This window comes from Phalacrocorax aristotelis, chromosome 17, assembly GCF_949628215.1.
Source record: "Phalacrocorax aristotelis chromosome 17, bGulAri2.1, whole genome shotgun sequence".
NCBI classification, from domain to species: domain Eukaryota; kingdom Metazoa; phylum Chordata; class Aves; order Suliformes; family Phalacrocoracidae; genus Phalacrocorax; species Phalacrocorax aristotelis.
In genome coordinates this window covers 11992330-12019815 of record NC_134292.1, presented here as the reverse complement: position 1 = coordinate 12019815, position 27486 = coordinate 11992330, and the positions used below count along the sequence as shown (strand labels likewise).

Here is a 27486-nt window from a genome sequence, read left to right as displayed (position 1 = left end):
AGACGCGGGCCTAGCCCAAGCCCCGCCCCGGAGCGCGCGCCGGCAGCTGACCCGGAAGCACTCAGCAGGCGCCTCCCGTCCCTGCCGGAGCGGTAAGATGGCGGCGGTCTCCGTGCTGCAGGCGCCGAGCGGCGGCTTCAGCTTCGACAACTGTTCCCGGTGAGGCGCGAGGGGAACGCGGGGGCTGGGCCCGGGCGGCAGCGGGGCGCGGGGGGCGCGGCCGGGGCGGCCCCCGCCCGGCCCCACTTCCCGCCCTGTGTTGCAGGAACTCGCTGCTGGAGGCCGAGCTCGGGCAGAAGGGACAGCGGCTGCCCGCCGCCCGCAAGACGGGCACCACCATCGCCGGCGTCGTCTTCAAGGTGAGGCGGGCGCCGGACGCGTCCCTCTGGCGCTTGGCGGCGGAGAGGAGGCCGGGGCGGACGGCTCCTCCGCCCCCGGGCCGAGCCGGGTCGGACTGGGGGCTTGGTCGCCCCTCGCTCCTGGGCTGGGCCCCGGGGAAGGGCCTCGCCGGGAAGCGGCGGCCCGGCCCGGCCCGGCCCGGCTCGGCGCGGCGGGTGGCGGTGGCTCAGCGGTGCTGAGTCACGCCCGGGGCCCTGCGGGCCGGCTCCGGCGATGACCCAGGCCCTGCAGCCGGTCTCCCCGTCGGTGCCGGGAAGGTCCCCTTTGGAGGTGGAGGCTTTGGGAATAATTCTCCCTTTCTCTAGGATGGCATTGTCCTCGGAGCAGATACGAGAGCAACTGAAGGAATGGTTGTTGCTGACAAGAACTGTTCAAAAATACACTTTATTTCCCCTAACATCTAGTAAGTACTGGAATTATTTATTGTGTAATGGTATTGGTAATAGTATTGGGACTTCTAGCCATGTCCTTTGCTAACAGCAAGTATTAAGATGTACTTTAAAATTGTAATTTATTAGCAAGACTTGGGGATTTTTTGGTGTTTCATTTACACTTAAATAGGCTATCTTGTTTCAAGTATTGATTGTATGAGAACTTAATTTCCTCAATTTTACAATGAGAACATTTCTACTTGTGGGGTGAAGCATGGAGTTCTTTGTTTTCCCTGTCGTCCCCACCTTTTCTTAACTTGTGCATAATATTTTCCAGTTGCTGCGGTGCCGGAACAGCTGCAGATACTGATATGACAACTCAGCTGATCTCTTCCAATCTGGAGCTTCATTCACTATCCACTGGACGACTTCCAAGAGTTGTCACAGCTAATCGAATGCTAAAGCAAATGCTTTTCAGGTAACTAATTTCTTGTTTATTAGCAATGCTGTTAAAACCGCCAGATAATATCTAAGCTCCTGTGAAGGAGCATCCTTCCTTGGCTTACGTAACCTTCGTAATAAGACTTCTAGAAAGATTTAATAATTGCTTTTTGCTTCATAGGCTTTTGAACTGATAAGGAGTGGAAATCAAGTCTATGGTGTTTTAGAGAATTGATGCTATAGTAGTACAGTGTTGCTAGTGTTTATACGGCAAAAACAGGAGGCCAGTAGTTTAATGAACTGTTGATCACACCTGTGAAAACTGAGGTGTATCTGTGGCAAGTCGGCTGGACCAGTAATGATCTTGTAATGTGCAAGCTTGTAAAATTGAGACTTGCAATAGAACCACTACCTCAAAATGCATTTTATTTTCAAAAGAATAAAGTGTTTAACCATTTGAAGCCCACAGCTGTTAATATTGAACTCTGCTGGTTGTATAGTGAGATAGGCAAGTAAAATGGTTGGAAGTTGTACTGCAGTTATCTTAAGACTGTATTTGATCGCTTTACTGATTGCAGGCTGTTAATATATGGCAGCTGAACTTCCTAACTAGCAGCATGACATAGAACATGCCCTTAGACTGAGGGCATACTCTCTAAACTTAAGTATTCTAGCACTGGCTTTTGTAGAAGTAAAAAATGCTGTTGAAAGAGAAGAAAAGAACGAAACGCATGTATTAGATTAGTGTTCAAGCTATTGGAAAGCCTTCAGGAAGGTGAAATAAAGCGATGAAAAGAAAATGCTTTGTGCAACCGAGTGACCTAGAGAAATTAGTCATTCAGCTCAGTGGCCTAATGCTGTATGGATGGACAGTTTGCCTTTTCTTAAGTGTGTCACAAAACAATAAATTAAAAAGTTAAAGCAGCTGAGAACATCTCGTGGGGAAAATGAAGGAATACACTTTCTTTGAAGTATCTATTTAGACACGTAATTGCGAATACAGGAATTTCATTTAAGGCTTGAAAACTAATCTGAATTCTCTCCCTGTTAGCACAAATGTATCATCCAGCCTGCTTGCTTGTTCTGCTTGACACTGAAATACACCATGTTTTAGTAAATTTCTTAATTTAAAATGTTGGTTACTGATAGTGAAAGTGGTCTTTCTATTAGAGATGTGTACCGGGTATAATTATGGAAAAGTTCTCAAATGCATGTGTTGTGTTAAAAAGAACGACAGGTTTATTGTGGACCTTCAGATTCACATATAAACTTTGCTCCTAGGTATCAAGGCTACATTGGTGCTGCCCTGGTTTTAGGGGGAGTAGATGTCACGGGGCCTCACCTTTACAGCATATATCCCCACGGATCGACTGACAAACTGCCTTATGTTACCATGGGTAAGTGATACTCCCTCAGTATTGTAACACAATTGCCTGGTAAAAAGTGTGAACGTCTCAAATTATTATTTAAAATATGTTTTAACTTAAATTCCATTGTTTGCTGTGAGCTGTACAGACCTCAGACTTGAAAGATAAAGTTGAACCCATATTTGTAAGGCAGGTGTGCTGTTCTGTTTTAAAACTTGAAAATCATGGGCTATTATATGACTTAATCTAAGCTACCAAAAATCTGGTAATAGGAAAGTTGCTGTGTGTGTTCCCCAGCATACCTTAAAGCAAGAATGTTGTGGGACTCCCAAAAACTTGCTATAAAAAAAAAATCCTTAGAAATTGGTTTGCAGATAGTCCTTAACTCTTGGTTCATATAAAGTCTTACTTGGGGAATTACATTCTGCCTGAAGTTTTTTCTGTGGCTTCATTAGGGGAAAGGTGGACCTTGCTTCTCCTTTGGGACTGTTGTACTTCTGTATTTCTTACTATGTGGCAGCTGTATTTTACTCAAGAAGGTGCTTAATTGTAGTGAAGCAACACCTGGTTTAATTACTACATACAATAATTGGTCTTTACTGTCTGGAGCTTCTCAGTAAAGAAGTTTCAATTCTGTCTGTTGTTGGGGTCAGCTTGGTGTTAGTAGCCCACCATCAGGTTAAGTGTTAGTACCCCAACTCTTCTGTCTAGGTAACATTTTCTGTAATAACAATTTGAGCTATATGTATGTACACAGAATTGTACATCTCGTTCAGTTTCCTTTTAGGGAATATGATAACATTGAGAGCTGAAACAACAGATTTTTTGCATGTTTTTTCTGGCATTTAGGTACTACCTTGTCAAGACCAGTGACAAAAGCACTGTTTAGGACGTATTGTGAAATATAAGGGTGGTAGATATATTCTTGTTGTCTTTTCAACTATAAACAAGGATATAGGATAACTTGGAAATAAGTACTTTGTGGTAGCAGAATTCAAATCATAAGCAGCTATTCTGGAGTGCCTTGTGTTTCTCACTTTAAAAGGAGAAATGTTGCTCCATTATTTCCTGGTTCTACAGAAGAAAGTGAAGAATACCTACAGGAGAGAATTAAACTTTTGAACTCAGTGCTGCTTTGCAGTAGCAATAATTTCAAGTTGTGAAATGGCTCTTGAGCATATACCCATTTACCTGTGACCTTGCTAAACATCCCAATTTGAGGCCTCCTATGAGTATCTTTAGGAAGTCACTGTATTACAGACTACAAAATCTGCATTCGTCTCTAATCTTGATTTGTGAGTTTAACTTGTCATTCCTCCTATGTCTTCTAACTATCTTTGTCCATGTCCTCTAGATAAAATTGCTTCTTTAGACATCTTGTTCTGTCCCTTAATTATTGAGGGATGCTTGGAGAGTCCCTGTGGTAAGAATCCTGAAGTAATAAGCTATGAGAAGCTTTGAGACTTGCGGGAGAGCCTTAGTGATCACAATCATCCTCTTATTTTTTTTTTGAGAAGGGAAATAACACATGCATTGCTGAAGGGAAGGACACGCACATCTTGAAATATTACAGAACTTGCCCGGTCTTTGGCAAAGGGGGTGTTTTCAATAGTAGTGTCAAGCTTGTTTGATTAGTTCTGGATTCTTTTGTGATTTTTATAGACAATAATCTGGGACTAAAGGGTAAAAAATGGTAAGAGATCTCACTGAGACACTGGTAAGAGATTAAACTAGTCCCTTCTTTTTATCTGTGGCTTTTAAGGTTAATGCCCTACTGAGATAATCATATATCTGCGAAAAGTAAAATTTCAAACATAGCCAGGGTTGCAATTACCTTTGCTCTCTGATCGCTCAAGAAGAGACTATCATTTCAGGCTTGTGTTTCGTTTTGAATACTTGGATGACTGAAAGCTTGGTTTTGGTAGAGATATAGAAGTATAATGGAGAGTCCAAATAAATATATCAGGAAAGAAAATTGATCTGAAACTGAAGGGTGTCAGATCAGTAAATTGGATTCAGCCGATGTCTGATGCAGTTTTTCTGCCAATGCTGTGATGGGAATATGTAACTTTAATTTTAGATAATCTCTTTCTGTTCATGGCTGGCATCTCTATATAAAACACCTACTTACTGTATGCTTGGAAATGTTAAAGGTTTGTTTTTTTCCCCTCTGGATCCTTGCACTACTGAAACAGTGCAGCTGTTGAACTGAATCATCTGGTTAACTGTAACAAGAACTGTGATTAACTTGCAGTTTCTGCAGAGGTGGTATTGGACCAATAGATGGTGCCATTACCTTAGCAACTGGCAAATGATGTACTTGGCAAATAAAATCCATGTAGTGGTCATGTGATGTCATTGTTTAGCCTTTGATATAAAAAAGTAAACGTCTGATTATTATAATTGCCTTATACCCAATATTGTAGTTAGCTGTAAAACTATAACTCGATAGCTGCTATTAGTTGATTGCCTGAATAAAGTCAGTTTGTTACGTACACGTTTACTTTTGTGCGTATGTTTTAAAAGCTTTAAAATGCAGCATTTCTGAAAATCCTGGCTACTCCTCTTTCCCTCCTCAAACAGCACAGTAGCAGAATAAGCTCAAGCAAGTAGGAAGTGGAATACCAATGGGTTAAGTTTATTGTAGCTTAAACTTTGATTTGCTGTGAGCTGCACCGGGTCTGTCTGGTGATTACATGTTACTTTTGTCCATGCTGTCAAACAAAGCCCTTCTCGGCATAAATGTCCTTTACCTTCCTACACCCAGTACACTGATGCTTCCTGCAGTGACTAGGATTTATTTTAGTAAAAAGATTTGCTTATGCATATAAATGGAAGAGAGAACTGAGACAGCAGAAAAGGTAACAAAGGTCAAATTGGAGATAGTAGTTGGAATTCTATTTTGATCTTAGACTACTGTATTACTTGGGTTTTTTTTCCCCCAGATGTTCTAAGGGCAGTTTATTAAATCAGAGTAGGTATTTTTGGCTGGTTAATTTCTGAAAATTCAGTATTAAATAGGACAGGTTGTTGAGGTGTTGGGTTTTGTTTGTTTTATTTAGCTGGAGTCTGTTTGTGGATGGACGGAGTGGTGTCCTCCCTTCCAAGGGAGATTTAAAAGATACTCGGTGCTTACTCAGGAGTGAAAACATCAAATTAAACTGTTTGTGCTGACAAAGGACAAAATTGGATTTCAGCAAACGATGCAAGATTGTCTGATTGCTTGGCTTGTCTACGAAAGCTTCTGGCCAAGATGTATAATGAAATGCATGCATAAAATTAAAGCACTTGAAGTCTGTAGTTCAGCTTTCGGAAACAGTAAGTATGTTCCAGTTGTCTCTAGTGGCTAAGGCTAGTCCCCTGGTACCAGTGTTGCTTCATATTCATAAATCAGCTCTTCATGCATTGGCAATGTCGTCCTGCAGAGCAAGCACTAGCGCTGCTGAGACTCAGCCCCTCAGCCAGGAACTGGGGTGAAAAATGATCCCAATCGATGGGGCTGTGGAGATCACCGAATTTTTACCTGGAATGAACAGCAAATTGAATAACAATGAGTGCGTGTGAATAAATGCCCTGTCAGGGAGCTCTGACACTGATGGATTAGGAAGTGCTAAATGGTACTCTCTCAAGGCTCTGCGCATCCTCCAGCGTGGCAGGCTGAGGTAGCAAACAGGTCCTTGGGTGATGAAAATGGACTGTGCTTAGCAATAAGAAGTTGTCATCAGTGAGTGTTCTGCTAAAAAGATCCAGTTCATCTCTTTTAGAAAAGCTACTGCAGTTGCAAAACACATTGGAAATTATTGTTGGCTGGAGTTTTTGCTATGTATCAATAATTTTCTTTCACTTTAAATCTATACTGAAGTGGTACAACTCCTCCAGTAAAGACCGAATGGGATTTTAAAAGTGAGTTTATTATAGTTTAGTTTAGAAATTTTTTAAAGTAACTTGGTTGTTTCATAAGTTTTCACAACTGATGTTTCTTAAAGAAAAGATAAAATCTCTTAGGGTCTCAGCTTCCCTGGTTCATGCTCATTATCAGACTGAAAAGCATTTGCCTCAGAATACAGCTCTGCATCTCAGTTTCTTTAGTTCTTTATAATTGGTTTGGCAATCGATACTTTTATATATTTAGGTGCTAGATTAATACTTCCTGAATGTTTTTTTTTCTGGAGTGTAGCTTACTGAAAAGATCTGCAAAACAAATTCTTAGGAATTGATATGGCATTTTTTCTTGATGATTTTGTTTCCAAGGTGGTTGAAGTGTAACCATTCATAGCAGTTAGTGTTTTTTAAAACTCTAGCTGAAAGGTTCTCCCCCGCCGGTGTTATATAATACAAATACATGGTGACTTTACCGGTTATACTTTGTTTTAATTATCTTTATTGCTCATGCACAGAACAGTTGTAACCTTCAAACATTTTAAAAAAAATTTCCAACAAAGAAAAGTTCCTATTTCTGCATTGGTTGTGTGTTGTCAAGATTTCAAACCAAAGTTATCTATCTGAGATAAATATCTGGTTTGGTATTTGCATCTGAGGTCAGTTAAAGACACTATTTAATGATGCATTATTTCGCAGCTTTCCTGATTGTTTTAATAGATTTGAGGTTGAGCTGCTGCATCTTAGCACTGTTGAATCCTAACTGGTAGCAACTTAAATCAGTTATCGTGTGTTTGAGGTGGGAGCATCTATCCCTAATTAATGGATGATGTTTTGCAGTGTTTGGATTTTACCCTTCTCCAGGCATTATGTTTGGGAATTGTTAGCTTGTTTCTACATAGAAGCAAAGTGTGCTTGTTAAAAATGAATTATTGGTGGGCACTGAACACATGGACAAGAGAACAGCTGTTTCCCCACATACAAACACGTTCTCCATAGACCCTTAATATCTGAGTTTTCTGTGCTTTTATAGGTACTGCAATAAGAAAACCATACTTCCAATGTTTACTTAAGTTCGCAGATTTTATTGCCAGCTCTCCTGTTACAATGCGTAGCTTTCACAAGTCGGTTGGTCTACTTGGAACATTGTGGGGTTGTTTGGATCGCATGTGGAATTTGACAAGTAGAGGGAAGTCGGTGTAATTGGATAGTGAAGTTCACAACTGTGCTCGTGAGCAACTGTCCACTGCTGGTTTTCTGTATTTCTGCAGGGATGGCCAAGGGGGGTGGTTTCAGCCCACCAGCAGCGCAAATAGGGGGAGTGAGGGGTTTTCTTAGTTAATGTGCTATGGCGAATATATGCAAATCATTAGTATCTTCCAAAACAGTTTATATTGCTGTTGTCAAACAGCAGATGATTTGTTTTGATGCAGGAACTCAGAAGTATACAGCTATTTGTGTTTCTAAAAACACAGTGATTACATCTGGTACTAGTAAGAGTAAAGAATTTTCATTGTGCTATTTAAGATTACAAAAATCTGTTCTTTCCGAGAATGCTTAGCTGTGCTGTGAGCCTTTTGCCGAGGCACTTTTTTAAAATGCGAGCTTATAAACCTTACATTTAGGATTTATAAGCAGTAGAGGAGAAAACCCTGAGTTTAGTAAGCTTTTCCAGCTTTACTTCCTGTTGTTAGAACCTCGTTGGGATTGTGCATTTTAGATGTAAAAGTCTATATGTAGGTTTAAATTAAGACTTTCAACAACTCTGAAAACTCACATTATAGAACTGTCTGTGTGTATTTATAGCTGATATTAAATTTGGCATTTATTTGCATCTTGGTAATATAGCTAGATAAATAATTAACAGTACAATTCTTTGTTTAAGGATTTCATGTAATGTAACATAGGGTTCCTTCCCCTCTTCCCCTGCCTTTGTCCTTTTTCTTTCATACAAGTCTGCACAGTTCTTGCCCTTAGGTACTTTTGGGAACTTTTTTTAAAAAGGACCTGGCAGAATGAATCCAGTCTGAGCCATGTATGAGGTTATTGCAATATTTGCATGATTGATAGTGTTTTTGTCAGTAAAAGTTTTGAGAAATTAAGACTTCTTCTTAGCTCAGTAGCTTTAATGTAGTATTTTCTGTCAAACATTACGTTTTATACTTTCATTCTTGCATGTTTTTTAGTCTTTATACTCTAATTTCTTTCAGAGAACCCTTACCCAAGGGTAAGATTTTCTAGGTTTGAGGCTTCCCATGCCGCTTATGGTAGGCCGCATTTGAGTGTCATAAGAATGTGGTCTTGGTCTGAGACTGTATCTTGGCTTTTTTTCCCCCTCATTAGAAATGTTCCTATGCCATTCCACAGTGAGAATTATTTTATGGTTCAAGTCCTGTATTTGCTTTGGGACACACCTTATCTTGACCTTTTTTGAAGGATGAGTAAAATTGCTTTTATTTGTGATTTGTTCTGTGATATCAGCTGTTTGTATCAGCAGTTCATTTCTGCTATTAGTTGCTTAAAAAAAAATCTTCTTTATTCCCAGTTTCAGCATTTAAAAAAATGGAGTCATGTATTGCTCCAAGGTATAAATGAATAGTCATTGCCTGTAATACAAGTACACACTTAGAGTGTCCTACTGCTTTTAGATGTGATGTATTTGGTACTGTAAAGGTAATGATCCTCAACCACAGCAATATTCTGTAACAGGAATATCTGTCATATTCATTGGGATTACCATGTTCATTGATTTGTGTCTGTAAATCTGCTGTTTCTACCCTTTAAATTTGATCTATAATTGGACCTCCTTAAATGGTTCAGATAAGGTAGTCTGTATTTTCTCCACAGTGTCACTGTCAGCTTCTCCTTTTTCATTATACATTCAGCAGACTTGATAAAATCAGCAGGACACCTCATTTGAAACTGTTTAATCGCTGCCTTTTTCTTTCACTAAACCATTGAGGTGGTCAAGCGATATACACAAATCATTTTAAATAGAAAATATGGCTTTCTCTGTGACCCAGCTAAACAGATAGCGGTATGCAAAACAAGTTAAAAAGTAATAACTGCCAGAAAATCTTCTAATTGGAGTAAAAAATTGCAGGTAACTTTATTCACTCCCCAAAAGTAGCGCGCTCTGAAATATGGTTAGGGCCACAGACAGACACGATATCTTCCTGAAGGCTCACTCTTTGTGAACAGAGCAAGTTTGCTGTTTCAAATAGTATCATACTGCTTTTCGTGTTCATTTACGGGAAGCACAAAACCGCTGCAGTTACAGTGCTTTGGGTAGAGATGGCTTCTGTTCTGTTGCTACACTTGCGCTGCGTCCTTTAAGAGAAGTAATGTTAAACTCGTGTTTTCATATCTGTCACTTTGTCTATTCAGCTGTTATTGTTCAGTGTAAAAATAATGGCACAACGTAAATGCATAATAAACTCTCTTAAAGTAGGTATGGGAAATAACCTGGTGGCAGCAGCCATTACCCTATTCACTACCCGTTGCTAGTTTACTCATCCCTGTGTGTGAAGGTGACTGTGCCAGGGCAGCTCGTTAAAGCAATCTATTCATTCCGAGTGTCTCAGTATTAAGTGACAAACCCTCTAATGTGGCCAGGCACGTAAGCGGGACAGGAGACGTGGGGTAGGAATTACAAACTGTGGCATTCAGTTAACTCTCTTTTTCTAACCTCATTTTCATATCTTAGTGTTCAAAATAGTAAAAAGAAAAAGGCTGTCGGAAGGGGGACCGTGACAAACCTGTGTACATGATTAAATGAGGAGCTGGACTCAGAGGGTAGGCACTCTAGAGTGTATGTAGTAAGCTAAGGTAGGCTTCGGTCTGGTGTGTGCTGGTGCTGTTTGTTATCTTGTTCTTTAAAAAAATACTCTATCTAAAGACACTGGCTAAATAAGTGTCCTAATTTTGTTACCATAGGTTCTGGATCATTAGCCGCTATGGCGGTATTTGAGGATAAATACAAACCGGACATGGAGGTAAGAATTTTTTTTTTAAGCTAAGAATTTTTTTAAAGCTGAGCATTTCTTCCCTTAGTAATTCTTGTGATCTTAAGAATTTAAGAGGTTTGAAGCTTTAAAAAAGTTAAATCTGCTGTAGTTTCCCTGCACTTAAAATGTACTAATGTCAGCTTACTGCAAAGCTGTAAAAGTTGATGGGTAAAATAAATTTAAAGAAATACAGCTTCTTGCAAATTCCTGTAGGGAAACACTTGTGTGATTTGAATGTAAGTGAAAGCTTTAAAAACGTACAACTTGCTGATTACAGTTGACTTCAGGAATTGGACGGCCCTTGCATAGTCAGTACTGCTGTTTTTCCCTCAGTAGTCAGTCCTTCTTTCTCTGTCTTGAAAAGAGAACACGTGGTGATGAAAGCAACAAAAAAATGTTCAAGTAGCGTGTGGAACCAATTACATTTCCAGTTCAGAATGTTCAGAACTAGTAACTGCACTCTTCGTATTTAATTAAAAGCTGATTATCAGAAGATTTATAAGGTTGTGAGTTGTTTTGCTGATGAACTTGATAACATAGAAAAATGTTTGGTTGCTCATTAGGGAGAATCATTAAGGAGAGCTGAAAGCTGGAGTGTCATGATTAAGGTCAGAATAAGTTATTGAGTTATTTTTTAATGAATGTATGCAGCGCATTATTGTTGTATTATCTATAGTATTCCTTAAACTTAGTTCAGTGCCTGGTAAACTGAAGAGTGAAAAATCCAGCTATCTGCAAACGGACTATTGATGAAAATAAAACCAAAACGATTAAAGGGCTTTCTGTGACCATACTCTGTGAAATGCCTCAGTAGTGTCAAGCCCTCATTTAAACCATGTTAATCTCTTCAGACTTTCTGTGAATGCCCCTTCTCATTCCAATTGATTAATAATTTCACAGTAAAGAAAAAACTGAGAATTGAACCCGATACTAAGTTGGGATCATTGCAGCCTAAAATGCAGATGGAACAAATCTTACAGCAGTTTACTATCACTGAATAACATGGAAAAGGCAAAAGTTGATTTACTTCAGAAAAGGTCTTCAGATGATCCTCATCTTTGTACTGCAGCTTCCGTGGGTCATTTCTTCCCCTTCAAATGTTGGTGTGACTGCAGTATATTTTCAGGTGATGATCCTGTAAGTCCACTGAGTTCCTCTCTAAATCTTAAATTTAATTAATTGACTTTAAAGTGATGTCATACCCTGTTACATCTTCTGAGTTAGTAACGTGCAGTTTTCCAATTACTCCTGGAACTGGCTGCTTTTTCTGTCAGTATATGTCACGTAGTCGTAGGTGTGCAAAATCATGTAAATGCAGCAAGATCAGGATTCTTGTTCTGCAACGTTTTGGGCAGTATCTGAGGACACTGGGCTTCTGGCCTCCAGTAATTTATAAATGCTATCAGAAACATTGGAATATATTTTTTTAGTAGGCACTCTAGTTTCTTCTGTAACTAGCATTACACTAGGTGGCTGATGGAAAAAACCACTAGATAGAGGTAGACTCTATTTTTTTTCCTCTCCCCTCATGCTGCTGTAAGAATGACAGAGTCTCTCTTTCCAGCTTCTTGTGTGACTGTGCACTTGGCATGTGTGCTATTCATACTGAAAGATGGAATACAAATCCTTGGAATCGACAGCCGCGGCATCACAGTCCGCTTTCAAAGCTACAAATGTCAGAGCTGTGCTATAAAACGCAAAATTTCATCATATTCTCAGCTAGATTTCAAGCTTGTGTTTTAATTCGTTCTTTGCAAGAGCAACCAAAAAAGGTACCAAAAATTGGTAGATCTCCAACCTTTCCTATTTAGAAAGGTCATCCTAATTAAATTGTCTTCATACACAACCATAAATGGCAGCAGATAGTCACTGTTGTAATAAGCATGTAGAAATGCAGCCTACCAGTTTCTTGAAATAGATACTTAGAACTTTGTGGCTTGGGTGCACCTTAACTCTTCTTTTGTTTTTACACAATTGTTATCTAGTAACAATTTAGTAACGGTGTGAACTAAACCAGCAAGGTTTAAGGTGACAAAGCTCAACTATACTCTTAAACACTTCATCTTCTGTTGTGGTTCCCAGCTTAAAATATTTACCTTTTAAAGTCAGATGTGGTTTGTTTTTTTTTTCCCAGTAAAGTAACAAAATAACAAATGATCTTTCTATTGAAATGAAAACAAACTAAATCCGAAGAACACTGTATTCTATGTAAAATTTGCTATGAAATGGCAATGGTGATAAACTCAAAATTCCTGGAGGTTAATTCAATAAAATGGGTAGAGGATTAATATTTTTCTGTCAAGATCAATACTGCTTTCTTTTGCACCAATTGTCAGAATATCTTGCTAGGGCTACTGGAGAGAAGTGGTGTGCTTCAAGACTATCACATCACAGAAAAATGATTCAAAGGCAAACTGTCCTGCACCCTCTGGTATCGACTTGCAAATTAGCATCTGGAATGTAATTAAACAAGCTTAATGAAAGTAGCAGCTGAATACTACTGGAAAAGACAATCAGCTTTTTTGCCTCTGATATATATTCTGTACTATTGAAGCTGATCACCAAACGCATCGTGTGAGCACAGTTAAAAAAATTAGCATTTATTTGAAGAATAGGAACTGTTTTTCATTCTGTTATGCTTTTGGCATGCACTGGTGTCCCATGAGAGCCATGCCACAGCAGATAGTGCACAATATTTATAAATCCATGACAGGCAATAATAGCAACTTGAAAAATTCTTTTGCTAGAATTTCAAGTTGAGAGCTGCCAAAAGCTGAGAGGATCAAATCTGCAGTGGCAGCTGCTGTGCCCTACAGTTAGAATCGCAGACTTTGAAGATGCTCAACTAAAAAAAAAAAGAAAAAAAAGACTGCAGGCTTAGCCAATTTTTGCAGGTTTCTAGAGCTCTGGCTCTCTGCCTTTTGAAGATGAGTTGCTGAAGCTTCTACCACTGCCTGAGGCATGCTAACACCAGCAGGATGTGTTTTTTTTCCATAGACTTAGTGTGTCTTCAGATTTAAGTAGCACATGCTTTATCAATGCCAACTGTGATGGTCCTTTCCCTGGTTGCAATGCCGGGAGATGATCTTTACCCAACATCCTTCAGAGAAACTGCTAAGATAGATGGTGACGTACATGAGTGCCACTTCTGCAGTCTGATTTATGGAGGCATGTTTCATTATGAAGCAAGTGCTGGCCTCTAGAGGAACCATTATAGATTGCTGAAGATGTGAACACTTTCAGCCCTGAAGGCCTGTAGATGCTTCAAAAATGTAATGCCAAGCACCTAACTACTGTGGAACAATATTAATCTGTCATATGGGCAGCTATAGATCTACTTTAAAAAACATAAGTGGAAGAACAGCACATCTAATAGTGTTTTGAGCTTGGATCTTTCATTGCAGCCAATTCTTCTTTCGACAGAGTTTCAATAGAGTAGCCACACGATTTTTAAACCTTTCAGTCAAATTTTGCAAATGCATTCATGCCGTCTGGTGTTAAACAAGAGTAAAGAAATACTCTGAGTCAGTGGATATGGAAACCATCACGATCTGGGAAAAAAGTCTACAGTATTAAATGCTGGAATTCTGGGTTTATCTACACTGTGGTGGTTGAATTCCTAGGGAGGATGGGGGGCAGTATTATATATTTTATTCCCATTATTTGGCTTCTGTTGTTTGAAAAGTAGAAGCTTTTTGTCTGTAGAAGAATTACTTGATGTACATCGAGGCTGTGCTGTAGCCCTCAGTTTCAGTTCAAGCTTCAGTTTAAGCAAGGGAATGTGCTGCTTTTAACTTTGTTTCTCTTCTGTATTTCACCAAAACAGCCAGGTCTAATAAAAGGAGGATCCAAAAGGCAGAGAATCGGTAGAAGCCACAGAAAGCAGAACTATTGCAGGGAAAGGAAAGTTAATCTTTGTGATGAGTTCAGGGGCATGAAATAGGTGGAAAAAAATGGAAGGAGGTAGCCTGGCGGATACTTAATAGCCATCTCTAAAATAGATCACCCCAAAAATGTGAGGTTATTTTTACAGTCACTTATTATACCACTTCTTTTAGTGTGGCGGGAAATCAAGCGGTGCTGAATGAAAACAAAAAGGCTGTGGAGGGGTAGGAACAGATTAAAAAGACGATGGGGGCTGTTCTGACTATATTCCACTTGGAGCACCGGCACTTACCCTCCTGCAGCAGCTATGCTGTCTGAAAAACTGTGTCTTGCTCTCCTACCAGAGACTTAAGCTCCTTCACCTGTTGGCCAGGTTTGCTTTGGTGATCGTTCACAGTGATTACTTTTGCTAACTTGCTGGTTTTGACAGACATGGGTTAGGGAGCAGCCTTACCAGCAATTGTTACTTTATGGGCGGACTTGGGTAATCCTCTGTGAAAGGAGAGGAGATGGGCAGACAGGAGGAGTTGGAGGTGGTAACCTTTTTCAGCTGATAGTTGCAGCTGTCAGAGTAGGTGTGTTCACAAAGAATTATAGGAAGGAAGAGGACTGGAAGCTGCAAAATGTGTGGACTCAGGCTGGTCCACGGTTTTGTTTCTGGCTTTGCCACTCATTTTTGAGGTCCTTCAGAGCAGCCCCATATCCGCAGAGTGAAGAAGCTGAGGCATAAAGAACGCTGTTCTCTGGATGCTCGTTGTGTGCTGAGGGTCTTTGCTGTATCAAAGTGGAGAGTAGCCTAAATTCAGCTTTCACTGTGTCCCTCTTATTGCAGCAAAAAATACATCAGGCATAGTATAAAATATTACAAAAACATGTCACTTTCTTCCGTTTTTAACAGGTGACGTACAAATCATTCAAATGTTTCTGTGCTCGTATTTCCTACTGTCCCCTCAATATGATGGTGGTATTTTTGTTTATTAACTACTGACAATAATACTGAGATATTTTTGGAAACTGCCAAAACTCTCTAATCTTCAACAATAGTTGTCTCATCAGTCTTACTTAGCCTGCATCTGTGTGGTTCGAGGCTCAAGAGTGATGACAAGCTGCATATGAATTCTGTATTCATTAGTGATGGTGATCAAAATGCCTGTGTCCCCGCCACAGGGCTCAGGTGTGGAAGTCTGCAGGCTAATCCCACCAGCTGACATTCGGAGGCTTAATGACTCTGTAGGAAGGTGACCACTTGCTGGGAGGTTTGTCGGCTGAACTCAGACAGCAGACAATAGAGATCAAGCCAGACTATCAGAGTTAAGCTGGAGAGCCTGCCTGAGATACTTGAACCCCTGTTGGTGTCAAACACAGAGATTAAGTAAATGGGGAGGAAAAAAAATCTGATTCTGTGAACAGAAATAAGAACTTAGTATTTATGTGCTCTGTGTATCTGTTTATTTCATTACCCGGTGACAATAACTGAGACTGTTAGTGGCATATCTTCACTGCCTTTTCTGACAGAGCTCATGGCGATACAGATTTCATGTTTTCCTTACATACCCGTGCTATTGTTTCCTTCAGAGGCTTGAATTTCCATGGGTAAATATCAGGTGTTAGTGCAGACTGTCATCCAGAAAAATAAAGGCTTATCATCCTGTCTCTTATTTTTAGATTAGATTAAGATTATTCAGTAGGAACCTGGTTTCTGCTGGACGCATTGGACACTTGGTCCCATTCTCATCTTCTTTCACAGAATTGTGCCTTGGATTGATTTCCTCTGCGGAACTCATGTTAAACAGGAAATACGAGGCTGATTTAAAATGTGCTGGCTAGACGTGCTCTGGAGTGGCTAGGATTACTGGAGGAGTGTGTGGAGGTGTGCTTTTTGAGTACAGCAAGGCACAATTTCTGTGCAGAAATTGGGTGGGAAACTGCCAACAGTATCGTTTTGAGCTACCAGTGATACCCAGTAGCATCATCTTCTGGTTTTCTATTTACAGGCTGTGTCAAGGGAAATAAATGTTACCTGAGTTTAAATTGGGCCTTGCTGCGTGACAAAGAGCAACGATTTCTTCACCTTTATAAAAGTAACGCTTAAACTTTATATGTAATAATGTAGTCAAGCTAGTTGGAACCACGGCTCCGTGTTAAGATATCATTTCACTGCCCAGGGTGGATGTAGGACAGGTAATTATTTCTGATGCACTTCTCAGGAGCAGGTGTTCCACTTCCAGTTGTTTCAGTTTGTGCATCTCCCATAACTGCAAGACACGGGCAAAGCGTACTGGAAAAAGCCTCGGGTGGCACGAAGCGCCAGCGCTGCTCCTGCGCCGAGGGCTGCGGCGGCACGGCGCGGTTTGGGCCCGAGCAGGGAAGAGCGACAGGGTGCGAGGCGGTGGGTGGGAGCCAGCCGGGGCTGCGAGGGGAGGGTCCCTCCACTCCGGCCAGTGAGCTGTATGGAGCGCTGTGGTGTGTTAGGGAGGAAGGATCACCAGAGGGGCCAGGACTTCTTGTTCCGAGTAAAATGTTGATCTTCATTCCCTTCCATCCTTTTTTCAGAGGTGAGTTAGTCATATGAAGAGAGATTTTCGTTATTTGAAGCCACACCTGTTATTGCTGGGCGTTCATTTTTTTGGTATGCAGGAATATATAGTAATTTTGTCATCTTTTGGATGGTTTACGTTTCTGGCTGCTCCCTGGTGGCCAAGGTGCAGTAGGTTGCAGCACGGTAATGCCGCTGTACAGCAAATTGAGGATTTTGCACTGTCAGAGCAGAACTTGTAGCCTGGCAGAATTCACAGCTCTGTTACTGTTGAGTGAGTTAATTTTATTTTGAGAATCAGCTCCCTTAAAAACCCACGAACTTCACCCAGCCATATGAAGTGATGGGTTAAATGAATTTTCATATTTCTTCTCCATTCAGACTATGGCAATAGCATTAAAAGAAATCCCGCGATTGTGAGAGGAGCTTGTAATTTAATTCTGTACCATTGGAAATACGTATTGTACTGGTCCTCATGTAAGGAATGACATATAGGAATTAATGTTATTGAATAGTAGTTCCGAAGCGCATAAGTTTCTTGCCTTGGCAGGTAATTTGGCATAAATTGTTAATGTAAATCCAGGTTAGTGGGGAAGACATTATTTTACTAAAAAAGATAAACTGCTGATTAATTCAGTATAGAACTCAATTACAAATTGAAAGTGTCTCTGCGGGACACCAGTACCCTAAAGACAGCAGATGTTGAATTGATACTCCAGCATATTTCACACTGGTATGAAATATTAACATGGTTTATTGTACTTGTGTGGTGTACGATATTGGAAAGGGGGAGGCGGTGAGGAGTCTGGGCTTGCAGGCATCCACCATCGGAACATGGAGAAACTGTAATCCCTGAGAAAAATAATTAGGGACTAAGATGCATTTTATTTGAAAAGGTCTTAGCAGAAAACTGTTAGAAAAATAAACATTTACTAACGTATTATTCACAACAAAAGTGACATCAAATGCGGCACGGAACTACCTGATCTGTGATCTATTAAGGAACGAATGCAGGCGCGTTTGTGTGGAGACTCGAATTGCTGCGTCCCAACGAGACTGCTGGGGCATCGCTACGCGCTTGGCACCCTCGGCGAGATTTCCTGCCCGTGCCGTGTTTGTGCTGAAGATGGCTACTTCCTCACAAGGCTCGTTTCTCTGTATTTTTGTGTAATGTAGGCAGCGCGCTAACCCTGGTGTGTTCATATCCAGGAAGTTGGGTTTTTGTCTTCTAATGTACCGCAGCGGTGACGGTGGCACAGGCAGGCTTTGCATTTGAGAAGGTACCAAGTGGTGAACAGGCTTGGGCGTACAGCGGCGCAAGGAGATACAGGAATGTAAGCAACTGAAACTGCTCTGTGCTGCTTCCCCCCCCCTTTCTTTTAAATAGAAGTCCGGCTTTGAAAGCTTCAGGGAAGTTAGGATTTAGACAAATGTGTTTAAAGTTCCCATTCCAAACAGAGGCATGTTCCACAGCATTTGAACAGGATGTATTCTGGAGAGAAAACTCTGATCATATTTAACAGTCCGTGAGTCTGTGACACTGTTTGTGCAAATACTGAGTCATCCACTTGCCTTCCTGCAAGTGAACGAAAGTAATGTTTCGGAATTTGAAGCATTTCAGTTTCTTATTAAATAAGGCTGTGGAAACAGAACTGGAAAATAGCATGGTACGTGTTATCTAGATTTAAAATAACTCAGTTGTTTAACACACAAAGTAATAGAGTTATTTCACTTCCCCCCCTTCTGTTTTGCTTGAGAGACTACTCAATTTCTGTTTATCTTAATCGTTAAGTGTTCCGTAGAACTAAATAAACCTGTATATGATACTGGAGGGTGTATTTTTCTTTAGATTTAAGCTTTTTCTTTAGAGCATACACAATTCCAAAGTAGCATATGGTTGAAATTCAGCAGAACAGAGGCAATGCCATCTTTATACCTATTACAGGACATAGTTTGAGTTCCAGATATCTTTAGATATCTTAATTTTTCTATTGTGTGCTGGGAATATTCTGAAAATTTCTACCCATTCTTCTTTATGCACAAACTGGTGGTTGTTCCCTGGACCCATCGTTGTGTTTTACAGCTCCGGGTCTCCCAGATGCTGCTAATCTTACCGAGTCTGATTTTTCACAGCCCTTGCCTTTGGTGTGGTCGTTGCTTTAATTCTTTCTACTTGTAACTTCTATCTTGTAAACGTTTCTTTGTGCTGTGGTCACTGGGCATGTCAGTTCAATCCTGTTTGTGTGATTGGCAATCCTGATCCCACATATTCATTACACGTATCTATTTTAAATTCCTGCTTTGCATTGCTTGGACTGTTACATCTCAGCGTTCTGCTCCTACCTTTTGTGACTTCAGAGCACAAACAAAAGATGGTGGGGGAAGAGCTAGAAAGACTGGCTACCTTTAAATTTCATTCACCAGATCAGAGATGAAAGAAAAGCAGAATATTTTGATTGTAGCATATGTCTATTAAAAAAAAAATAATGAAACAAGGCATGCCATTCGCCTGCTCACGAGGTACTACTTGAAATGCATCCTTTTTTTGGTGAAGACTTGTAAACCGGAGTGCTTTAAGTGACGTGTGCCAGCCCCTTTCCAGCTTCAAAGGGTAGCCGAAACAAATTCATTCTCACTAATGGAGTCTTTTCAACCTCCCCTTACAAGAAAAACACAAAGTACTTTGCTTCTCAGTTTTGTTACCTCTTTGGACTTAGCCAGCAGATTTGAGCATTGCTTCCAGTCAGATATTGATCTCTACCACAGCTTCTCCCGACAGGCGGACTTACATGTCCTCTCGCATGTTGTAGTCTGCTGATTGCTCTTCCAAAGTCTAATTATGCTTCTGTAGGTGCTGATGTCCTTCAAGAGGTATCACTTTCCTAGCCCCAAATTCCCAACACTCCTTTATAGATTTATTTTTCTGATTACCACCGTGTCTTTCCTGAAGCTTCTGATTCCCCCTCCTTCTCTTCCCACGCGAGTCTTGTGGATTTTTGCTTTAAGTAGGATCTACTTCTTAATTATAGAACTTGAACAAATGTCATTCTGTTTTAACACAGTTGTGATAAATATTTGAAGTTTATTTTTACAGAAATTACTACACACTGTCATATTAATCCTATACTAATATTCATTATATTGGTATATGAATGAATGCAATATATTTCAAATTCTTGGTAAGACTTCTTACTGGAGACCTGCGTTGTCTCTCGTATATCCAACAGGGTACTGGTGACCTGCAGAAGGTATTTCACTTTCGTAAGAATTAAAAAAAAAATAATAATCCTCTCTACAGTTTTTAGATCTGGAAAAGACATCTCCTGTGTAACTTCGCAAGCAAGATAAAAACTGTTGAGGAAATGCTATTCACAAAGCCACTCCAGCCGCTCCCTTTACTGCTGGAGTTATCGTGATAAACTTTGTTTAAAAGCTATTAGAAAAGGTAGTATCAATATGACGTAGAAATATCCCCATCTTCGGCAGGCAAGTCTTGCCTCTTATTTACTTCGGTAGCATCTGAAATCTGGAAACGGCGTAAGTGAGAAGAGGAACTTGATCCAAGTCATATACAAGAGTAATGTGTAAAAGTTCCTCATTGGTGCTGTTTGGGACTTGCACCATAGCAGCTGTAGAGAGGTAATCTATCAGTTCTTGAGTGTCTACAAAATGCAACTCTCCAGATAACAGGTTTAAAGTAAAGATTTAATACAGTCTCTATCTACTATGATGTTGCAGTGACAGTTTAAAACTCATTCTCTAAATCTCAGCAGACTTTATAGCTAGCAGTGGGCCCATATAAAGCTTAATGGCATTACAACACATAAATCATCTTTTAAAGACGCTACCAGTAGCTCCAATATTAAATGCAGACAATTGTCTGTGTTATAAATAATTTATCAAACACCATTTCAGATTAGCCTTCCATGCTGAGTTATTTATTTTAGCCTTTACTGTACTATTCCTAAGACACATTTTGAAAGATCCATTACTGGTCACTTTAATGAACTTGGGGGTCTGGTTTTTCCCCCCTCAAGCACCGCAGTACATCTGCGGTGACCATTACACGGCTGATCTGGACCTCTTTGCGCCTTTTACAAGTGCTGCCCATTTGTCATGTAGTGGTAAATGGAGTTGCACATTGGAGTCCTGGGACACATTGTGTGATGCGGTGATGGAGACAAACAGATAGCTCTATAAAGCGCTGCTTGTCACAGCTGACTTGTATTACAGTACATCACTCTTGCTGTAATCTCATTTACGAAGCAGTGTGGACCCGAGAGAATGATATTCCCAGTTAGCTTGGTCTTTGCAACCGTAAAGTAGGAAGCGCTCCTTTTATATACCCTGAACTTTTAGGGTTTTTTAAGATTAATTATTACAGTGACTCATTCGTGCCCCTGTACTTCAGCCTGTGTCAGCGCTTTTCATGATAAGCCCCTATTTTGTGACTGTAAAAGAGCGGTCCTCGTGTGCAGGATCTCTAGCCAGAAATGTGGTGGGGCCTTTTCCTTGTGGCTGTTCTGGTCTGCTTTCTAAATTATGAAGAGGGGAGGAGGAAGAGGGGAGTAAACAGCGCTGGAGCAGGGTTTTCCAAAACTGAAATTATTATAGCCCAGCCTAGATCATGAACCTGGATCAGCTGAAGGAGGTGAGGGTACAGTTTAGACTTTCTCAGCGTAGCGGGTGCCTCAGTGCAGTTACAGCTGAGCACTGCTGACTGTACTGCATGTCTGTAGAACTATTTTGATCTAGGTTGATAGAGTTCGTGTTGAAAAGTAAATAAAATTTAAATTACTGAGAGGACTGAGATTTGCATTGTCTAAAAAAGATTAAATGAAAAGGGAGAGTGGAACAAACCCCCAGTGATCTGCTCTAGGTTTCCTACACAGCGGTACTTTTCATACGCTCACACTCGCATAACGGCTTAGAGTTATTCTGGTTTTGCTACCACTTAATTTTAAAAACATACCTACGCGTACTTCTTTGCTTAGAATATTTACTTTAACTATAGTACTAAAATACCCTTAGCATGCAACAAATTGGTGAAATGAGTCTTCTGTCAGCTGAATGAAGAAATACTTGTTTATCAGAGTTTTTTTTTTTTTGTTTTTAACTAAAAACACCGAAGAAAGGAACAGGAATTATTTTTACATCATGGCTGGTTTGTTCTGGTCAGTGTGGTAGAAAGCGTGATTCAATTTTTTCTTTTTTTAAGAGTAATACTGAAAACTAGGGCTGAAGGAAGAAGTTTTGCTATTCCTATGGTTTACTGAAAAAGACGCCCCCCTCCTGGTCAGTACCTTAATTAAGCTGTTGTTGCTAATAACAGTATTCCTGTTCCCTCTTTTCTAGAGGGCCATCGGAGAATGCAAAGTATGCACTGGCAGCAGTCGCGACTGTAGCTGAGCTAATTTTGGGCTCCTCTTCAGCTGCACTTGTACGCTGGGGCACGTGCAGCTGCCGTCCGCATCGGAGATGTTCTAGTGCGGGCCGCGGCTCCTCGCGTCGTTATTTTCGTGCGGTGGGATACCGGCACAGACACCGGGGCCGTTAAAATGAAGCGGATTTCAAACGGCATTTATCAAAATTACCATTGACTATTTGCTCTTTTGTTCTTGATGTCTAGCGGCACGAGATCATTCAAAGGTGTGAAACGTCAGCGAAGCAATGACGAGCGGTCGTGGTCACTTAGTGTTCGGTTGTGATCATGCTGGGGAGCTGAGCAGCAGCGGCCATGAGTGACTTGTGGATAAAACAGCATCCAACTTTGTGTTCATTGATGGGTTTCAGTCTTATTCTTTAAGAGAGCAGACATGCTCGTTCCTTATACACCTTTGAGGAAAAAAAAAAGGGGTCTCCTGTGCTCTGGGCTGTACTTAAGAGGCTACTGAAAAGATTAACATGTGTGTGTGTACGGACGAGGTCTGGTTTCCTTGGGTTCCAACACCTCCCCCAGCTGACCGGAGCACTAGCACTAACTCCGTACGGGCTTCAGTGGAGCCGAGGGTGCAGGACACGTCCTCGCTGGTTTGTCTCTCACAAGCGACGCGGTGCCATGGGCAGAGGTGCAGGGCGGAGGACCGGCCCCCACGCGGAGGTGCGGGGCTCCGGCACGCGGTACTGCGTCCCTTCTCCTAAGGACGGGCACATGTAGGTACTGAGAAGAGCTGCCTGTACCTGCATTTTACAAGACTTCTAGAACTTCTGTGATGCCTTAGTTTTTTGCAACATTACTCTGTGCTCCCTGTCTTCAGTTACTGTGCAAAACTAAGGATTTACTGGCCGTGTCTGGTAGCGCTGGAGCTGAGCTGGGGTTTTTCAATAAGCTGTCTTTGAAATAAAACCCAGCCCTGCCTGGGATCTGTAGAGGGAGCCAGCGCAGCTCTAATAACTTCCTCTTTTCTGGTAAAGGCTGTCAGGCAGATCAAAACTTGTATTACTTGAACACATGAATTTTATTGGGGGGGATTAAGATGATTGCAGATCTGTTACAATATTCTAATGGAGAGTGTGATGAATATGAAATCTTTCCTTGTAGGAAAGACTCTTATCTGGATGTTGTGTGTAACACAGACGCTACTGCACTCTGTTTCAGGGTATTTACTTCTAAATAGTAGGTGTCCCACAGTTGGGTGCAGCAGGCATGTTGCAGCAGCTGCATGTTTGCCCTTTTTTAAAAAGAAAGCAGAGAAACAAAACCTGTAAGAAAGTAAACATTAGAACTTTTGCAGAATTAGTGCAGGGCTTCAGGAGCAGTAGAAATGGTGGACTTTATTTCCTGTTCTCCTAGTTGTACAAAGTAATTTAGAAATACACACGCTTTTGCGGTATATAAATACAATCTGCACAGATGACCTACGTGAAATGTTCTGCTTCAGTTACCTACGGAACATGCTGAAGCATGCAGCAGGAAAGAAACTAGCAAATTTTTCACTTTTTCACTTAAATGGCAAGAACTTAACTACAAAGTGCAGCGTTTCGACAGAGGTGCCTAGTTTGGCTAGTATTTTCAGCAGGCTTCTTTAAATTCTCTGCACTTGTGTTCAGGACTGGAATTAAAAATATTAGCCACTACACTTGGGTACAGTTAGTAACGGTGATGCAAAGCAGCCTATTAAGATGAGCCAACTAAATTTTGCAGACCAAGTTATGTTACAGAATCAGAGAAGTAAGTTTGGTACTAGAGAGAGTGCGTAAATAGTCCCGGCCTATGGAAGTCTTGTAACTAAACTAGCGTGAATCCTTGATTTGTATGCAGCTCTTACACAGAGGGCACGACAGGGAACTTGTAACATACACCTGCACAACAGCCTGGAAGATAAAAATTGTAAGATTTATTTTATCCATTCGTTAAGGCAGAAGTCTTAATTGTGCCTCCTTGGCTGTCTTTACTGAGCCAGATCCGTGCTGGGGGGTGGTGGATCCTGAAGAGGATCAAAGGTTGTTGCTGAAGACAGCCCCACTGCTCAGCAGACTGTTGCTAATGCTCTGCAGTACTCTGGTGATTAAAAAGGCGCTGGTATCTCATTTATCGTTCCGAGAGCTCACAGCTTCCACTGCCACACGGACAAACACTTCTGTGAGATGCCAACACCTGTGCAGTGACAGCTTTTTTACCTTTTCCAGGAAGAGGAAGCCAAGCAGCTTGTGAGAGATGCCATTGCAGCTGGCATATACAACGATCTGGGCTCCGGCAATAACATAGATATTTGTGTCATAAGCAAGAGCAAGCTGGATTTTCTCCGTCCATACGACGTGGCCAACAGGAAGGGGGAAAGGTTGGTATTCCTGCGGCTGTACGTCACCCATGCTCTTCCTAGCAATTCCTGTCTTCTGTAATACTAAACTTTGTCAGAGAAAGCTCGAGAGCTGTGTATTGAACTAAACAAGAAAACACATTAGTGGCTGTACCTGCAGTTGAATAGGGTGGGTGAAGGAAACACAAGTTTCTTACCTGCCACCACTTCACCACACCAAGAGGCTGCTCTCGAGGGTCAGGCACTTTGAGAAAATAATGAAGTTTCACATCTGTGACTGAGCAGATACTTGGGGTTCTTTTGCTTCAGGTAGTAATCTTGTTCTGCTGTGGCCTTGCTGAAATGTGTGTGGTGTGAGGGACGCGGGGCAGCTCTGTCCCCTCCGCGTTGTGCCGGACCATAGCGGGGGGAGGTGGCAGAGCCTGTCGCTGGCCACCGCATGCAAGCTCACGGCAGGGACACAACCAAAAACCAGGAGAGAAACCCACAGCTCTGCCCTGTGACTGCGAGGTTGTGTGTGATGCTATTTCTAGAGCCCCTCTCTAGCCTGTGGCTGGAAAACAGGCCCTGCGCAAGTGTTTTAAGACAACACATTGTTTTGAGTCTCCTCAGAATTGCCCAGAAACACAGGGTGCTGTGCTGAACGGCCAGGGGACAGTTAACAGCTCCAGCCAGCAGTCACAAGATTTTTTTTTTCTTTTTACTTAGACTAAACTTGAGTCCCATTCCATGTATAAATAAACTAAAACAAAAAATGCTTCCGAACATTCAGGCTTTTCTAATCCAACAGGCCTCTCTTAACCCTTTCCACCATTCAGAAACTTGTGTTTTTATTTTCCAGCTCTCCCATTTGACAAGCCACAGCAACAATGCTGATTTCTGTACAGCCCCTCCCCGGTTTACAGGTCTCAGCGTCCCTGTCCCGAAAGCACAGGGCGGGGAGGCTGGCACAGCCTGTGAGCCTGTTCTGTAGAGCCTTCACAGGGTGGTTATTCCCTCGCTTGGTTCCTTAAGGCAGGACTTCTGCAGCTCTCAAATGTTGTGTCAAAACATCCAGCTCTGGGAGCGTGGGCACACTTACGTACATACTGTGTGGTCTTGTAACACCGATTATGGTCAGGATACAGCGGTGATGAAAGTCTGAAGTGAGCATAATGTGAGCGTTAGTGGAGCTGGCAAATTTTACTTCCACGCACTCAAGTTGCTCAGTGACCTGTGTTGCCTAATGGCTGGGCTCACAGCCCCCAGGGTGGCTACGGCGTTTTGCAATATGTACTTTTATGTTAAGTGTAACAAGTTGTGCAACTTTTCAATCTGCTGCCAAAATAGTAGGGTTTGAAGAAATCGCTTTTTCCCTTCTTTCTAAGGCCACACCGAGTTGCGCTGCTCCAGTTAAAGGGCTTTTGGCTTTCTTACAGTGCAGCTTCATAAGCACAACGCATCGTCCTGCGTGGAAACGTCCACGGGTGGTCAGTGAGGAGGGAGGAGTTGTTGTACATTTTAAGTGAGATTTGGGATTCTGTGGTGTAGGTGGGCGAAGGGAGTCAAACAACCCTAGTCAGATGCAGTTAAGATTTCAGAAGCATGGCTTGATTGCTGTAAACGTTGTTAGCTAATGTCAGCACGGAAACCCAACACCAGTACACTGGTGAAATTATTCCAGAGTTGCAAAAAAAAAACCCCAACTAAACTCATTCTCCAACCCCTACACTGAAGTGAGAGCCCACTTACTTCGATAAAGTAGCTTTTCCAGTTACTCAGGAAACTTTTTTTTTAAAAAACCCAACACAAAAAATTACCCTTGTGTTTCTGAAGAATGCTGGTTTATCTGGAATGTTACCAGCTGCTGCAGTAAGTGCGGGTCCCTTACTTTCTCTGGAAGTTTCCTGTAAAAGCCCAAAGTAAGCTGAGCAGGTCTGAAGTTCTAAATGTGAGTCTCCCTATGCAATACTATCTTCTAGCTTAATTTTCACTTATTTCTTTAACAGGTATGGTAGGTACAAGTGTGAAAAAGGAACTACTGCTGTTCTCACAGAAAACGTAGCACTCCTGGAAATTGAGGTGGTGGATGAAACTGTACAAACCATGGACACTTCCTGAGGCACCACGTGGGGCCCCTCTGGGAAAGATGCAGCTGGTGCAGAATAAAGCGGTTCTAACCATTGTCCTAATTAGTGTGTTTATGTGGTGCCCATTTCTTCTGCTGCTTTTCCATTCTTACGCTGCTGAAAGCGTGAGGCTCGTGCAGAACCGAACTGTTGTTCTTAGTGTTGTGGGCTGGGAAAGTAAGTTGGACTTGACCCTAAAAGAGCTGTATGCTCGTGGGAAAGAGCCAGGCTGCTGGCGTCGTGAGCCCCGTACCAGCGTATGGGGCAGGACCACCACTGCTGTTGCGCTACTGTGCTCTGGGAACGAGAGCGGCAAGGGTAAAACCATTCTGTGTAAGCCCACTTTGACAGGTCTTAATTTAACATGTTCTTTTCTTGATGGGTAGTTCCAGCTCAAGAAATGGTATGAAAATAGTGGGCAGTGGAGGTTCTGAGCTGCTGCCCTTGACATACGGCGCCTGCTGCTACTGCCATTACTGCGGGGAAGCAATGCTGTCCTGGCGACATGGTCGTCTTTATTCGTCCCTGTTTTTTTGTAGATGGAAACAGGATACAGAGTTGCTCCAGCCTCTGCTCCTACACGCGTTTTCATTTTGAAAGGGCATGACCGAAGACAGCATAATTCAAAGCCCAGGTGTCTCGTTACGTGCCTGAACGGCACTTGGACCTTTTTTTGTTCTAAAATCCTGAGCTTGTACAATTTGAGATGAACTGATTTCAAACTGTTTCACAC

At 41.6% G+C, this 27486-nt stretch overlaps 1 protein-coding gene across 1 annotated transcript; it reads left to right on the top strand.

The window, feature by feature from the left end:
• On the top strand, positions 1–26816 carry PSMB7 (proteasome 20S subunit beta 7). The gene is made up of 8 exons (XM_075112247.1): positions 1–159; positions 266–359; positions 705–802; positions 1108–1248; positions 2493–2608; positions 10394–10452; positions 24515–24666; positions 26634–26816. Exons 1-8 carry the CDS (start codon positions 98–100, stop codon positions 26743–26745), a joined length of 834 nt encoding a protein of 277 aa, XP_074968348.1. The 5' UTR covers positions 1–97; the 3' UTR covers positions 26746–26816.
• The last annotated feature ends 670 nt before the right edge of the window (positions 26817–27486 follow it).